General features: G+C 44.1%; 2 protein-coding genes across 2 annotated transcripts; both read left to right on the forward strand.

Moving 5' to 3' along the window:
- Positions 1-467: 467 nt before the first annotated feature.
- Positions 468-3,692, forward strand: LOC147302781 (dynein axonemal heavy chain 5-like). The gene is made up of 5 exons (XM_086283735.1): positions 468-693; positions 1,058-1,158; positions 3,097-3,285; positions 3,353-3,427; positions 3,549-3,692. Exons 1-5 carry the CDS (start codon positions 468-470, stop codon positions 3,690-3,692), a joined length of 735 nt encoding a protein of 244 aa, XP_086139861.1.
- Positions 3,693-9,889: 6,197 nt separating this feature from the next.
- Positions 9,890-14,984, forward strand: LOC147302782 (uncharacterized). Its single transcript, XM_086284009.1, has 7 exons — positions 9,890-10,110; positions 10,232-10,303; positions 10,403-10,490; positions 12,861-12,900; positions 12,984-13,044; positions 13,135-13,229; positions 13,666-14,984. The coding sequence occupies exons 1-7, from the start codon at positions 10,075-10,077 to the stop codon at positions 14,546-14,548; spliced, it is 1,275 nt and encodes a 424-aa protein (XP_086140135.1). The 5' UTR covers positions 9,890-10,074; the 3' UTR covers positions 14,549-14,984.
- Positions 14,985-15,263: the final 279 nt, after the last annotated feature.

The raw sequence follows: 15,263 nt of genomic DNA on the forward strand, positions 1-15,263 counted from the left end.
GATCTGAAGGCCAGACCGTCACAGCCGCTCACTTCCCGCCTACCCGACCTTTGGAGGACCCGGCCCACGTAGACCTTGAAGGCCGGGTCCTCAGGAGGATGCAGCCTGTGAATTTGGACACGCCATGACACATGATGTTCTACAGCTGATGTGTTTAAATGAGCTCTACAGGTGATCAGACTTATTAACGTTACCAGCATAATAAACTGTCCTGTCACTGAAGGTGTCTGCCCAACAAGGACGTGGTGCTGAATGCATCCAGACCCCTGCTGACTGTCTTTGCAGCTTCGGTCAAAGGTACAGTGTCCACTGTGACCCTGAGAGCAGGACACAGCCAGAGGTGAGTCAGCAGTTACAAACTAAATGCTGCTGACATGAATCAAACTGCTGGATAACCCACTGCTCATGAAAATGGCACCTTTCTGTTGCTTTTTGAGATTACTGAGAATATTTGAATTGTGACTCAGATGGCAGATCCAGGCTCTCAGCCTCCAGCTGAAACTTCCAGTCCTCCCCCAGCCAGAAGCTCTGATGCTGGGCTGAGAGACTTTGATCCTTCCCTGGATCCAGAAATCCAGGAGGGAGAAGGAGAACAGGACCTCCTTCCTGATCTGGAGAGGCCTGAGGGAAAGAAAGATGGAGCAGACAGAGCTTTGAACAAATCCAAACCTCCTGAGCTTCACCTCCACAAAGGTGCAGACACTGATGCACAGATTCACATGTGACACCTGCAGCGTCCAGCTTGTGCCGCTGACATTATCTCCACTCTGATACAAGCCTCATTCACTCGCTCACACACGTTCATACAATCACCTTTTCCTCACAGTCACACACATGAATGTAATGAGGGGAACTCGGGGTTCACTGTCATTCCTCAGGATGCTTTGATATGCAGACTGGAGGCTCTGTGGATGAAACACCGACTGTCTGAAGCACTCTGAAGTCTTCATGATGGACTTCATCCTGATTAACACTACAATACTTGTTAGAGGCCTTTTATATGTAATAATATTCTTTTCCATTAAAGCTCTGAACATTCTCACTCTTTCTTGACCAGGTGTGACAGGTGAAGGACACCGGCGAATAGGAGGACAGAAGCTGAGAGCCATTAGTCACATGACTTCAGCTGCTGCTGCCTCACCAACCACTGGCCCCTCGGTGAGTCTAGAGTTACAGCAGTGACCACAGGAAGTGCACACGTGTGATCTAAAGCTACATGTGGGCCTGTGACCATCAGTCTTCTCACTGTGGTAGACGGGTTTGTGAGTCCCTGTGATGCTGGGAGTGTCCAGGACAGTCGCTCCTGATTGGGTCTCTCATGGAAAGCTGGTCCCAGGAATTCCTGGAAAATTCCTCCACAAAAGAGAACTGGGAACATAAGTGCAGAGTGACAGAGGTGCTCAGCAACCCTGCTGTTATATGGGAATAGAACCAGAATAGTCGGCAACCACTTGAGTTAAGTTAGCCAAAGAGATGCGACTCAGACTGACTTCATCATGTTGGCAACGTGTCTGCATTGATAAACTCCAGTTATTGACAAATCAGAGAATAATTCCAGTCGTTCAGAGACAGATTGTGATTGTTTGGAGGATGTAATCGTTTCCCTTCAGGGAGCGTGTTGGACGCTCAGTGTCCGGGTGATTAGCTGATGCAACTACTTAGAATCAGTTTGTGAATATGAAGAAAATCAGTGCAGTCACTGGACAAACTCTGATTCTTCCTAGTTTCACTCTTGTTTCAGTCCAGTGTGACTGAGGTGGTAAAAAATGATCTGACTTTTAGCCACACAGCTGTCTGCTAGAGAAAAAGCCTTTGTGCACAACTTTCTTAAAGGCAAACGGCACCATGTTCACTGCAGCTGCAGCAAACGCAGCAAAGAGTGAAAGTTGGACTGAGAATGTTGTGACTGTTTCATGAGAAAGAGCAGGAAAACAAGCATCACACACCCAGACACAGTGCTGGGATTAGAATTAGACTTTAGAGCCAAATGTAGGACAAAAGCTTTAATATGAAAGAGGAAAACCCAACAACAGCCAGAGCATGAAGCTCAAATCTATACCAATCACCAAGAAAGCTGACAGGCCTGTGACACGTCAGAGACGCCGTTCAAATCATAAAGAAGTTGGTTTATTGACAAAATGTAAAAAACCAAAAGAATCAAGTCAACCTTCAGTTTCGAGCGAGTAGACCAATCAGGCACAGCAGCAGCTCTAGAATAAGCAACAATTTGATGTATTACAAACAACCTTTCATATACACACATACATATGGCTCATATGCTGTTTAAAAAGGGCTCAAAGACCCAACAGATTACACAAAGTACAAAAATACTTTCATTCAGACAACAGTCAGCTGTGCACGAGACAGAGAGCCGACTACAGTTAGTAACATGGACTCACTTTGTTTCAGACACGACACAAAGTAACACAAAGCCACAAAGAGCAGAAACATCAAAAAGGAGGCAGAGCAGCAGCAACTCTCCATGAGCTGTGAGGCTAACAGCCACCCACACTTCCTGTGATGCATAATGAAAACAACATTAACCTGAAGGATGATAACAACAGAAAGAAGTCTAAGCTAACGTTACACAGCGCTCACACAGCGCTGACTGTACAGGCCTCACACAGCTACGACCTGCATCCACAACACCTGATTCTACTGAACACAAACAAGTTAATGATATATGAGCAATCCAGGGAAGGCTTCCAGGAAGGTGAGGATCCAAAGACAGCTCTACAACAGCATCAGTCAGCAACAATGTTACTAATCACTGACTCTTTCATCCTTTTATACTCAATCAAAAAGTGCTGTGTTCACATTTCTTTCTGCTGAAATCCAGAGACTGAAAATGCATCTTTTTAAAGTTTGAATAAACTGACTGAACTTCTCACGAGTCCAACCGTGAGGAACACTTCCCCCCATGACACATCACAGGACAACGTCTCAGTGGAGGGGGGACAGTAGCTCAGTTTAGGCAGTCACACTCAGAATCGATGCCTCCAGTCAGGGTCAAACGTGGTCCTCAGAAACCTGCAGATGTTTGGGCCAAGCTCTCACTGGTCTCTGCGTCTGTAGACTGAGCTGATGTTTCTCCAGGTGTCTGGTAAAAGGACGATGCTGCTGTCCAATGAGGCGAGGAGAGAAGTAGCCAAACAGGCGAGAGCCGTGAAGGAGGAACGGCGGGCAGCTCTGGATGCCCGACATAAATACCTGATGAGCAGGCTGGCCGACGCCGGCAGCCTGGAGGAGGCGGCGGTGGAAGACGCCATCGTCTCTGATGACAGAGTAAGTTCAGAGACGTGATCCTTCCTCAGAGTTGAACCTTTGAGTCATTAATGTCTGATTCTTCCAGTTCAGTCTGATCCATGAATTCTTTGCTGCAAACGGATCCAAGAAGCTGATTTTCTTCTATCAGGATGTCAAACAGGTAACTTTGATCACATTTCAATGACTGACACATGAAGGTCTAACCGCTCTTCATAATCTGCTGTCCTGTTTGTTGCAGCGTACTTTGTATTCATATCTTTTAATATCTGCCTTTCTCCCAGAGTCTGTCCTCCCGTCAGTCTTCCTTTGTGGACGCATCAAACTCAGCTGTGGCTCAGAGGAAACTCTTCCTCACTACGGGGAACTCTGAGGTTGGCTTCAGCTTTTTATGTTTAGTTCATGTGAGAATCACAGAAAAATGCTGATATGAGTGGAAGGTTCTGCTGGGAAATTGGCAAAGAGCAGATTATTGAACAGCGAGGCAGACAGTTCATTTCAGTGATGCCAGTTTATTAGAAACGAGGACTGTGGGGCTGCTGGAAGTCAGGACGGCCGTTCTCTGGATAAACCTGACAGCTGAGGTGGAGAGCAGGATTTATCCACAGACGGCTTCTTCCAAGCAAATGTCCTGAACACACCTGAGCTGAGGGTTACACAGTGTGTCCTGTGTGATCTCTGCTTTATGGTGGTTGAATCTCACAAATGTGACCATCAGACCTGACGACTTATTTGTGATGTTTTAATTAAAAATATCCTGGGTGAGGTGTTTGGGGCATGTCCCATGAGGAGGAGTCTCCAGGGCAGACCCAGGACACACTAGAGAGGTTATATCTCTCAGCAGGCCTGGGAATGCCTCAGTATTGTCCTGGATATGCTGGAGGAAGTGGTTGTTTAGGGAGGTCTGGGATTCTCTGCTTAGACTGCTGCACCTGTGACCCGGGACCAGATAAACAGGAAATGGATGTTTGAAATTCAAAGAAATCCTCTTTTAATAATGAGGAAAAAAGACAGCAGGAGATCCATCGCAACTAACAAAACACTTCAAACACATCAATGCATCAACTTTAATCAACTTCATTTGGTTCAAATGAAGGAATCTAACAAAGCACTCACTAAAATGAAACACCAGTTAGTTTCCCGAGCTCAACAGGTCGAACACCTGAGTTTGGTTTGCGGTGCAGTTTTTATTTCTTCTAGATAACTTGGGTTATTTGCACAGGAAGGTTTTTTAAATGTATTTCTTAAGTACGATCTTATATGGGGGTTGATTTTATAGCATAACAGAATAATGTAATAACTCTAATAGAGTATAAAACATTTGCAGAATGAAGTACAAGGTGAAGAAAAGTCAGAACGTCCCTATTTGAAAATACAGTCTCAGAAGGTCAGAGATGGACAAATTCAGCTACAGAAACATGTGGCCATTTTTTTAAAGCCATAGAGCATATTACAGACGACACAAAGAGCAAACACTGTAAACTTCTAACCACAGACCTCACACAGCTCACACACATCAGAGTGAAGCTGTCATTTCCTGAAGCTTCCACACAAGAGAACTGGCAACAAGGTGGAGTCCTCATGGATCACTAGCAGAGAAATGTGGGTGGGTGCCAGACCACATGGACTCGACTCACTTTCTTTCATACAAAGGAGCAGACTCATGCTGTCATCCTTAAAGACTAACTAGAAACAAGCAGTGCGCTCGCATCGACTCGACTTGTTTTGCAAGTTTGAAGTGAGATGGTACTTTGGAGTCAGCCTCCCGAGATGATGGCTGGCTGGTTTTTGAGAAAAATCTCATATTTATACAATGAGTAGCAGACTTTCCTGACTTGCAGAGGTCAACGTCCTCCTCAGTCATGCGCCATGAGTGGCACAGATACTATTCATCAAATAACTAACATGGCCTTGATTGTTACTCCAGAGACTTATCTGCGATGTAGCTTTATAGCATTTTCATTAGCAATCGTATGATTTGTGTTACAATGACCTTTGTGGACGGGCCCGGACCCCCAGGCCTCGTCCGTGACGCCGACGGTGAGCGCAACGTTTTTGTTTTCTTGCGCTTAAAATAACCTGATCAGCGTTCTGCGGACGGTTTGTTTACATTTCTCACATCTGTGATTGTTCACACGGGTTGGACACGAGCAGAGAGGGCTTTCAAGATGAAAAAGCCAACGTGAAACTTTAACGGACGACAAAGTTTTCCAATCAAATCTCCGTCACACCCTTCCTTGACCTCATCACGTTACCCACCTTAGTCAAGGAACAGTGGTTCGGGAAAATATGCATTTGTTTTTTGGACCAGTTTATAACGTATCTCAACTAGTGATGTGCGGATCGATACTGAAATATCGATTCCTCCGATACCCGTCATTGTGTCCGGCCCCTTGGCGTGCACACTCACAACAATGGCTGAGCGTAAACAGAGTCATGTGCAGACGTATTTTACCTCCACGAACAGCTGAGACGTGGTTTGCCATACATGTGGCAAGAATGTGAGGTGTTGTGGTAACACCGCTGACCTGGTCAAACACCTCAGAGTGAATCATATCACAGAATATGACGAGCGTATGTTGAGGCGAACTGAAGAGGAGGAGAGGGAGAGGTGCTGCCAGGGCGAGACAGACGTCTCTCACGGAGTCCTTTAATGCTGCAGGCAGGCAACAAATAGCCACAACTTCAGGTTTTTCATTTCTATATGATAATTCTGCATCATTAAGTGATAAGAACAAGTAATCTGATGTCCTGTGATCATTACGACGCTATAATTTGAGATAAAATAAAAGATAGAGTAAAAAAATAAGTTTTTGTTCAGAGTATCGGTATCAGATCAGTATCGTCGATACCACCCTGAATTTTACTTGGTATCGGATCGGAAAGGAAATCAGTGGAAATCAAATCCTGCTTCTACAGGTGTCCAGTTCATTCACTCTGACCCCTCCAGATAAGCGTTGCCAGTTCTCACTGTGCTGTAGATCACATTTTCTTGTGTTTGGGCTTATAACGGTTACTTTTGAGGTCTGTGTTATAAAGCAAGTTAATCCTGAATTTAACTGGAGAAGACAAATTCCCACTGCGTGGTGTAGTGCACAGCCAGGCATTCTTTACATTAGTTCGTTTGACAAAACCAAAAAGCCGAAAGTATTTACTTGGAGTTTGGTTTGATGAAATAAGTGCCAGAATCAGTGAATACAAATGATTCCAATGACATGAAAACTGGTCGAAGGACAAATCCCTCAAGAAAAGCACGACTAGCACATTAAGTTTTTTTGTAATCATCATCATCTCTAACACCATGCGCACAACAGTGATTTTGTTACAGAACACTAAGATAGTAAAATCTGGGAAATGATGATATTTCTTTCCAAAACTTCCTGTCTGGAAGACATTAAAGCTGCTGTGCCACCTGCAGCTTCTTTCAATCTATGTTATGTGAATATATCTTTTTTTGGGGGGGTTGAACATCCATTCAAACTCACTCTCTGCCTAGCAAGTGTCATTCCCTCATTTCCTTGGGGTCCAGCTTCACATACGTGGCACTGAGCCTTTTCCTTTGTCACCTCTTTCTGCTACATGCCTAGCCTCCCAGTTTCTTGGTCTATTTTCTTCATTTCACTAACTACACTTCTTTTTCTTTGTAAATCGCTTCCTTCAAATACTTTCAAAATCACTTTTCTTTTTTCCCTTTCTTCTGTGCAGAGAAGACGTCAAACCCCTTCTTGGCAGTTTATCTCAATAAAGCTGTACTATCCCAGCCATCTGGTAAGTCTTCCCTACTACCCAGAGCCTGTTTATACTCCTGCATGTCTCTGCCTTCACTCACTTCCTCTTCTTGATGTCCAAACTCATCCTTCAAACTACCATTTGATGCTGCATAGCTGCATTCTCCCTGACACCTCCTTGTCTCCTGTCTTTTTGATTTCACCTTCTGCATAATATTTAGTTGCCCTGTGTGCAGCTTCCTCCACTTTCATATATTTCTACAAGTTCCTCCCTGTTCTTGAAGTATGTGTGCACCACGGCCATTTCCACTTGGAAAATCTGCCCCACATCTGTCTTTCTAGATTTCTCTCCTAAACACCACACCTACCCAACACCTCATAACCTCTGTTCCCTTCACCTAAATGTCCATTGAAGTCTGTGTCAATCACCACTGTAGTATGTGGTCTCTTGCACACAAAATGTGTCTACCCTCCACCTCCATAATATGAGTCCGCCAGCCCTCCCATTGCCAGTCATAGTCCATAACAAGTCAAAAACATAAACAGCTCGAACGTATTATTTATTTAAAAGAGAGAGAGAGAGAGAGAGAGAGAGAGAGAGAGAGAGAGAGAGCTCAGTTGTCCTTGCTCTAGCATCAAGAGTCAGTGACTGGCTGTTCACTGCAGGCTCAGCAGTCCAATGGCCGATCAGCAACAAAACAAATAAAAAAATAAGACACGTTCTTGATTATGACAACAAACCACATCCAAAAAAATATGACAGCAACACTTTAAGTTTTGTGTGCATTCATCATGTGCAACTCTGCAGAAAGTCTCATGTCAAGGATGTGTGGACAGGGGGGCTATTAAAAAGTTCCAGTATACAGAATAGAAAACCATCAAATGAATGAAATAAAATCTGTTGTCACAGTGGTTTTTGAAGGAACAATTACTTCACAGATGGACAGCCTCATTATATTTTAGTTAAACCTGATGATACACACTTCACGTCACCCTAGTTACATGTTTTTATTTGCCATGTGTATGTTATCCAAGGGAGGAAGAAAATGAAAAAGAAAACTTTTGATGTGTCCAGACATTTCTTCACATCAGCTGCCAGCAACCAGTTTCAGCATGTACAACTGTTGCAGTAAGTGTGCTCATGCAGACCAACTATGCTGGTCCACTGTTCTTAATGGTGCTGCATGTTGAGAAAGAAGTGAAACAAATGTTTTGTTTAACAAGTCCACTAGTGTTAGAATAACTTGGCATTTCCAATCTGTTTCTGCTGTAGTTCAATGAAAGGTTTCAGTTACTTAAGTTTGAGAAAAACCAAAAAAAACGTTGGTCAGCTTCCCTCAGGGTCACTCCACGGTTGATGACATGGTCCACTATTGTAGCTCTGATGTCATCAGCAATTCTATTTCTTACTCTTCTTACCCGTCCTCTCCCCCCTCCTCGTCCTCCTCTTGCTCCTCCTTGTCCTTGTCGTCCTCTTCATCCTACTTCTTCACCTCCACGTCCTCTTCCTCGGCCTCGTCTCACTCTTCCTGCTCCCTCCATTGTACTCCACACACAGAGCTTACCTGTATCATAGTGCTTAGGCTGATTGCAAAGTGAACTAATTATCTAAAAAAGCTTTCACATGTGGCAGTGTGCCAGACAGTTGACAAAATAGTGTAAATAATGGCCATAAATGTGTATAGTTTTGCTAGGAGTGCGTTGATCATTTGGAAATTGAGTGCAAAGCAGTGAGTTGTGTTTACAGTTCTGCAAAAAGAGTGCTGTGCAGTGGATTGTAGCTACAGGTTTGCAAAGTGTGTGTTACAAAATGGCAAACTGAGTGCAAAGCAGTGTTTGTGCTTTTAGTTTTGCACACTCAGTGAGTGGTTTTGCTATAAGTATCAATAGTTTTAGGAATTGTGCTGTAAGAATCACAGTTAGGGTTTAAGCATTCAGAAAAACCTGTAATAAACGCACACGCATGCGTCTTCAGCATTACTGGGTTTCTGCAGCTCCTGGTTTCCTGTTTAATACATTCACACAAGCAATCAAACGCTATGAATCGTTCCACAATGTTTGCAGTCACTTTTCTTATCCCTCCTGACTCAAGAGCATAAAGCGATCTACGTTAGCTCTGGGAATTCTGACGGTCGTTCAGTAAATCTTTGTTTAATTTCTTTATTTGCTTTTTGGAGAAGTGAAGGTACAAAAACCTCGTCAATCAAATTTGCTTCGGTGGACAGAAAACAGCCGTTGTAGACTGTTTGGGGTTACCTTTTATAAGTATTGAATTTTCAAAAGTGAAGTCAGTTCTTCTGACCAGGTTCAGACCAGGATGAACACAAGTATGATACTGGACCCACTAGAGAACTGGTCCCAGCTGTGGGTTCACCTCCTCCTGCTGAACTCATAGGACAGACTCTAATGTAGCATCACGTTCATCGGTCACTCCTGACCTCCTGTGAAGCATGACGGATGTGTAATTAATGACTTCAGTATTTGGGGCATTATTGCTCTAAAAATCATATTAATAGTATTATTATTATTGTGCTTTAGGCTGCACTGATAACGCAGAGGTCTCTTCTTCCTCTGGGCTGTTTAAAGGGCCAGTTTGTCCAAAGCTGTGTATATACCAGCTGCTGTCAGGCTTCAGATGTCTGCATTAGTCCACAGTCCACTGTTTGTAAGCCATTGCTTTACTGCAAAAGTTCCCATCTACTGTAAAGAAATGGAGATAAGCAGGCACATAATATGAAAAGGCATGCTGTAGCTGACTTTGTCTTTTCTGATCCATCGGTTTGTGTGGCTCTTTCCACAGGAGGGACCTAACCCACACTTTATTTACTTATATGATACGTTTAGTGGAGTGTAGTGCAAAATACACAGTGTTTACTTTTAATTTAACAACATGAAGCTGCATCAAGTTTCCATGGTGACTGCTCAAGAAATTCTGCATTCATAAATAAACATCAGACTGTCAAAAGAGCTCATCTGTGCGAGACCACCGAGCTGAGAGCATTTTCAGGTCCAGATCCCCCGTACGCCATCGTTGGAGAGCAGTTGACGTTTTTCTTCCTGACTTTGATTTGAACACGTTTAAATGGAAAAGAGTCAAGGAATCTATAAGCCTATCAGGGTATGTGACGCTTTTGCTTTTACTGCATTTCAGTAATTTGAAGAATTTGATGTCGTTTTAAAAGTTGACAAACTGAGAATCATTTTAAGTAACAATGACTAAATTGCTATTTCTTTGACAGGTGTTGTTCAACACACCGATTTATGAAACAGCTGTAAAGATCTGCTGGTATCTTCCGGGCTACAAGGCTCAGGTTAGACCCAGATTCATGCAAACCAAAGCTGACAGAAAATATCAGGTCATTTCTGAGGACCTGAGAGTGGTGGTGATTAAATGTCTCCTTTACTTTTAGGTTGCGATAATGACGGAGTTTCTCAGACTTCAGCAGGAAGATCTAATTCCACCGAACCTCACTGCTGAAGATCTGAGAGATCTTCAAAGTCAAAGTCAAAGTCAACTTTATTTGTCGATTCTGCCACATGTACAGGACATACAGAGAATAGAAATTGCGTTACTCTCAATCCCTAGATAAATAGCAAATGAACATTTAAATATATTTAAATATAAAAGTGATTAAAAATGCAAGTAAAATAATTAAAAAGTAAAAATTTAAATAAATACAATTTTACATATAACAAGAAAGCTATACAATATACAATATAATGGGTAAGTGACATTGAGTGTAAACCAGGCAGAGTAGTGCAAATAGGCAAATAGTGCAAATGGAGGTTTAGTAGTGTACGGTAAGAGAAAGTGTAACAACAAAGTCTTATGAGGTAATGGCAGTCCAATGCTCCACAAAGTGACTGGTAACTGGTGCAGGCCAGTGAGTGAGTCAGAGAGTGTGTGTGTGTGTGTGTGTGTGTGACAGAGTTCAGTGAGACCGTGGAGGAGAGAGGGGAGAGGGGGCAGAATCGGGAGGGAGTTAAGCTTCCTGACAGCCTGATGGATGAAGCTGTCCTTCAGCCTGCTGGTCCTGGCCTGGAGACTCCGCAGTCTCCTCCCCGACGGCAGCAGCTTGAAGAAGCTTTGCATTGGGTGCGTGGGATCAGCCGCTATGCAAAGGGCTTTTTTAGTGAGACGGGTGCTGTAAATGACCTGGAGGGAGGGGAGAGAGACACCAATGATCCTCTCTGCAGCTCTCACTATGCGTTGGAGGGTTCTATGACAGGACGCATTGCAGGCTCCAAACCACACAGTGATGCAGCTCGACAGGATGCTCTCGATGGTGCCTCTGTAGAAAGTGTGCATGATGGGGGCTGGTGCTCCTGCTCTTCTTAGTTTGCGGAGAAAGAAGAGACGCTGCTGTGATTTCTTGGCCAGTGCTGTGGTGTTGTACGTCCAGGAGAGATCCTCTGTGATGTGCACACCCAAGAACTTGGTGCTGCTCACTCTCTCCACAGACGCTCCGTCAATGGTCAGAGGAGCATGTTGGGTGTGCATTCTCCTGAAGTCCACAACAATCTCCTTCGTCTTCTCCACATTCAGAGAGAGATTGTTGTCAGCACACCACGTGGCCAGGCGTCTCACCTCACTTCTGTAGTCAGTCTCATCCCTGTTGCTAATGAGACCCACCACCGTTGTGTCGTCCGCAAACTTGATGAAGAGGTTGGAGCTGTATGATGGAGTGCAGTCATGGGTCAGCAGAGTGAAGAGGAGGGGGCTCAGCACACATCCCTGCGGGGCCCCTGTGTTTAAAATGATGGTGCTGGATGTATTACTGCCAACCCGTACTGCTTGAGGTCTTCCGGTGAGGAAATCCAACAGCCAGTTGCACAGTGAGGTGTTGAGCCCCAGCTGGACCAGTTTTTGAATGAGCTGTTGGGGGATTATAGTGTTGAATGCTGAACTGAAATCTATGAACAGCATTCGAACATATGAGTCTTTTTTGTCCAGGTGTGTGAGTGCCGAGTGGAGTGCAGTGGAGTGGCATCATCGGTTGAGCGGTTGGGCCGATACGCAAACTGGAAGGGATCCAGGGAGGGGGGCAGGACAGTCTTGATGTGCTGCATGACTAGTCGTTCGAAGCACTTCATCAGGATGGGAGTAAGTGCAACAGGACGGTAGTCATTAAAGCAGGAGGGAGATGACTTTTTTGGGACCGGAATGATTGTGGTGGCTTTAAAACATGTGGGGACGACAGCCTGGATGAGTGATATGTTGAAGATGTCTGTGAAGACATCAGTGAGTTCCACTGCACAGTCTCTCAGTACACGACCAGGAATGTTGTCAGGACCCGGAGCTTTACGTGCATTGATCCTGCTGAGGGATCTCCTCACGCTGTCCGGTGACAGAGTCATCACCTGGTCACCAGGAGGGGGTGGGGTCTTCTGTGCAGTGGTGCTGTTTTGGACTTCAAAGCGAGCAAAGAAAGTGTTCAGCTCGTTCAGCAGGGGGATAGTGCTATCACAGGTCTGTGGTGGGGGCTTGTAATCTGTGATGGTCTGAATGCCCCGCCACAGGCTCCGTGAGTCTCTGCTGTCTTTGAAGTGATGAGATATTTTCCTGGAGTACTGTCTCTTAGCCTCTCTGATGCCACGGGAAAGGTTGGCCCTAGCTGTCCTCAGGCTTGCCTCGTCTCCATCTCTGAAGGCAACATTCCGAGCTTTCAGCAGCCTGTAGACCTCTCCTGTCATCCATGGTTTTTGATTGGCCCGGACAGTTATGGTTTTCGTGACTGTTACATCCTCAATACACTTGTTGATGTAGGCAGTAACAGTCTCTGCGTACTCCTGGAGGTCAGTGGTGTTGTTATAGGTGGCAGCCTGCTTAAACATGTTCCAGTCTGTAGTATTAAAGCAGTCCTGTAGTCCTTTTGGTGGAGAAGAGCAGGGAGACGCTCAGAGAGCAGTGAGTTACTGTCACGCCTGAAAGTCTGTTTGTGATGACGTGTAAGTGCTGAGAGAAAACCTCTGCTTTGCTTTCTTTTGAAGGCTGTGGGAGTTTGAGTTAGAGGATTTTGACGAAGAGGAAGCCAAACCTCTTCTAAGGCTGGTAAGACGAGAAAACCCACAAGACTTTTTTTTCATTACGTGCACATAACCTTTACACATAAGTGCACTGTAAATGTGTTTTCTGTTTCAGGTGTGGGCGGTGAACGTCAGCAATAAAATGAGGGACGTTGAATTTGAAGCCAGGTTGCTTCTTCAGTTCCCAGAGGCCGTACCTCCTAAATTTCAGTGAGTCACATGTAACATACAGTTATTAACCCTGTAAGACCCAACCCATCAAAAAACAGCCAGAAAATTCAGATTCTTTGGAACTGAGATGTTTATCAACCCTTTAAACAAAAGCCACACATGAGTTCTTTGCTATGTCATGTTGTGTATGATTTACTTTTATTGTGTATTTATTTTTTGTATCACATTTGATACACTGGGTGTTTTTGGCAACTTTTTGTTAACGACAATGTTAACTTTAGACTAAAAAAAGAGTTTTGTCCACAACATTTAGAAATTATAGCAAGTATTGATCATGTTGATGAGATCGAGGTCTCAGAAACTCATGTATGATACAAAGGTGGTTACAGGGTTAACAGTCCAGCTACAGTGTTTCAATATTTAAATGATGCTTTGAATATGTTTAACAGATAACTCTTATCATGTTTTTCTACAGAGCACCTAAACTCCTCAGCGCGGTGAAGGATTACGTTGAAATCCTGAAAAAGAAGCAGCAGGAACAGCCTAACAGCAAACTGCTCACCGCGCAGGAGGTAGTGGTCGAGGTAGTTCCCCGCGTTCTCCAGGGCTTCTGGGAGCTTCCTCCTCATCCCCTCCTAAACATGGCCTCCCAGAGTCTAAGTATCCTCTCCACCAGTGTCACCAAGGCCACTTTAGATCGTGTCTCCAAGAGCCTCACGGCGATGGAAACACAGGCCGTCTTCACCCGCTCTATCCGAGACGATCTGGTCGACAGCATCCTGACAGAGATTAGACAGAAATTTCCTGAAGAAATTCTGTCTATCCAAGTTGCAAACTTTGCACCCCTGTTGCTGAAGACCATTGCTGATGTAGCAAGGATCCGGATATGTGAAATCTTTGAGCCCCCTTCAAGTCCTGATGTGAAGAGCACAAATGGTGAGCGCTCCTCTGACGGCCTTTCAGTGGCAAATGTTCCACCAGCCGAAGAAGCTCTGTCAGAAAGTGTTGCAGAGCCCGACGTTCCCTGTGAGGAACTTCTTTCTGAAAGGGCATCCAGTCTGAGTACTCGAGACCTTACGATTGAAGGAGCTCTGTCAGAAAGTGTTGCAGAGCCCGACGCTCCCTGTGAGGAACCCTATGGCGAGTCCAAATCCTGTGTTGAAGGTGAAGATCATATGATCAACGGATCTTGTTCTGAAATTGGGCCGGTTCCTGATGTTCCCTTTGAGGAACCTTTTCCAGAACCTGAAGCCAGAATGAAGTCCGAAGACCGTCAGATCAAGAAGAAGAAAAAGGGCTTCTTCAAAAGACTGAGAAGTCTGTTCTGCTGCTGTTGCAGACCAAAAGTCACCGACTGACACTGAAGCTGTGACCCAGTGTTGGTGTTGCAGTAACTCTAAATATGTAAATATGTTCCTTAATGATTGTTCTTCATGTTTTTGGGGGTTTCTTTAGTTTTCAGTGGGCTGGGTGTTTTTTCTCCTCCGTGTTCTTTACTTGATTCTTGTTCATAGTTCCTGATTTGTTTTCCTAGTTCTTGTTTCTTAGTTTGTAGTTTCTTGAGTCCACCTGAGTTTCCAGCAATAAAAGCTGCCGATTCAAGTTTCATTCCACGTAAGAGTCCTGTGTTTGGGTCCTACTACCTGCCTGTCACAGCACACCATGACAGAAACTTTATAAACTCATTCATATTTCTACACGAGTCTCCAGCTATGTTAAAGATTTTTTTTCTTTCAAACATTTGTAAGAATCTCTTATGGTTCTCAAAATACTTCCACAAGTCCAGTAAGTGTAGTGCAGTAACATATTGATGGTATTATTTTTAATAATTACTTATTATTTTTAATGCACTTTGAACTGAAACTGGTATATAAAATGTACTTCCTGTAGAAAATGCAGTGTGAATGCTAATAGCTGAATAGCTTGAGTTGAATTTTTATAATTGCTGAAATCTTTGGTGAAAAACATGTTACAGTTTTTGCCCGTTGCTTGAACACATTTTGCAAAACGTCGCTCATTGTGCCAAAACTCTAAACACAAGTAAACATGACACATCAAAATATACCATTCACA

This window comes from Aulonocara sp. 'chitande type north' Nkhata Bay, linkage group LG23, assembly GCF_057382095.1.
Source record: "Aulonocara sp. 'chitande type north' Nkhata Bay isolate Kocher_YH1m ecotype deep benthic linkage group LG23, A_spYH_male_GT1.1, whole genome shotgun sequence".
Lineage (NCBI taxonomy): Eukaryota > Metazoa > Chordata > Actinopteri > Cichliformes > Cichlidae > Aulonocara > Aulonocara sp. 'chitande type north' Nkhata Bay.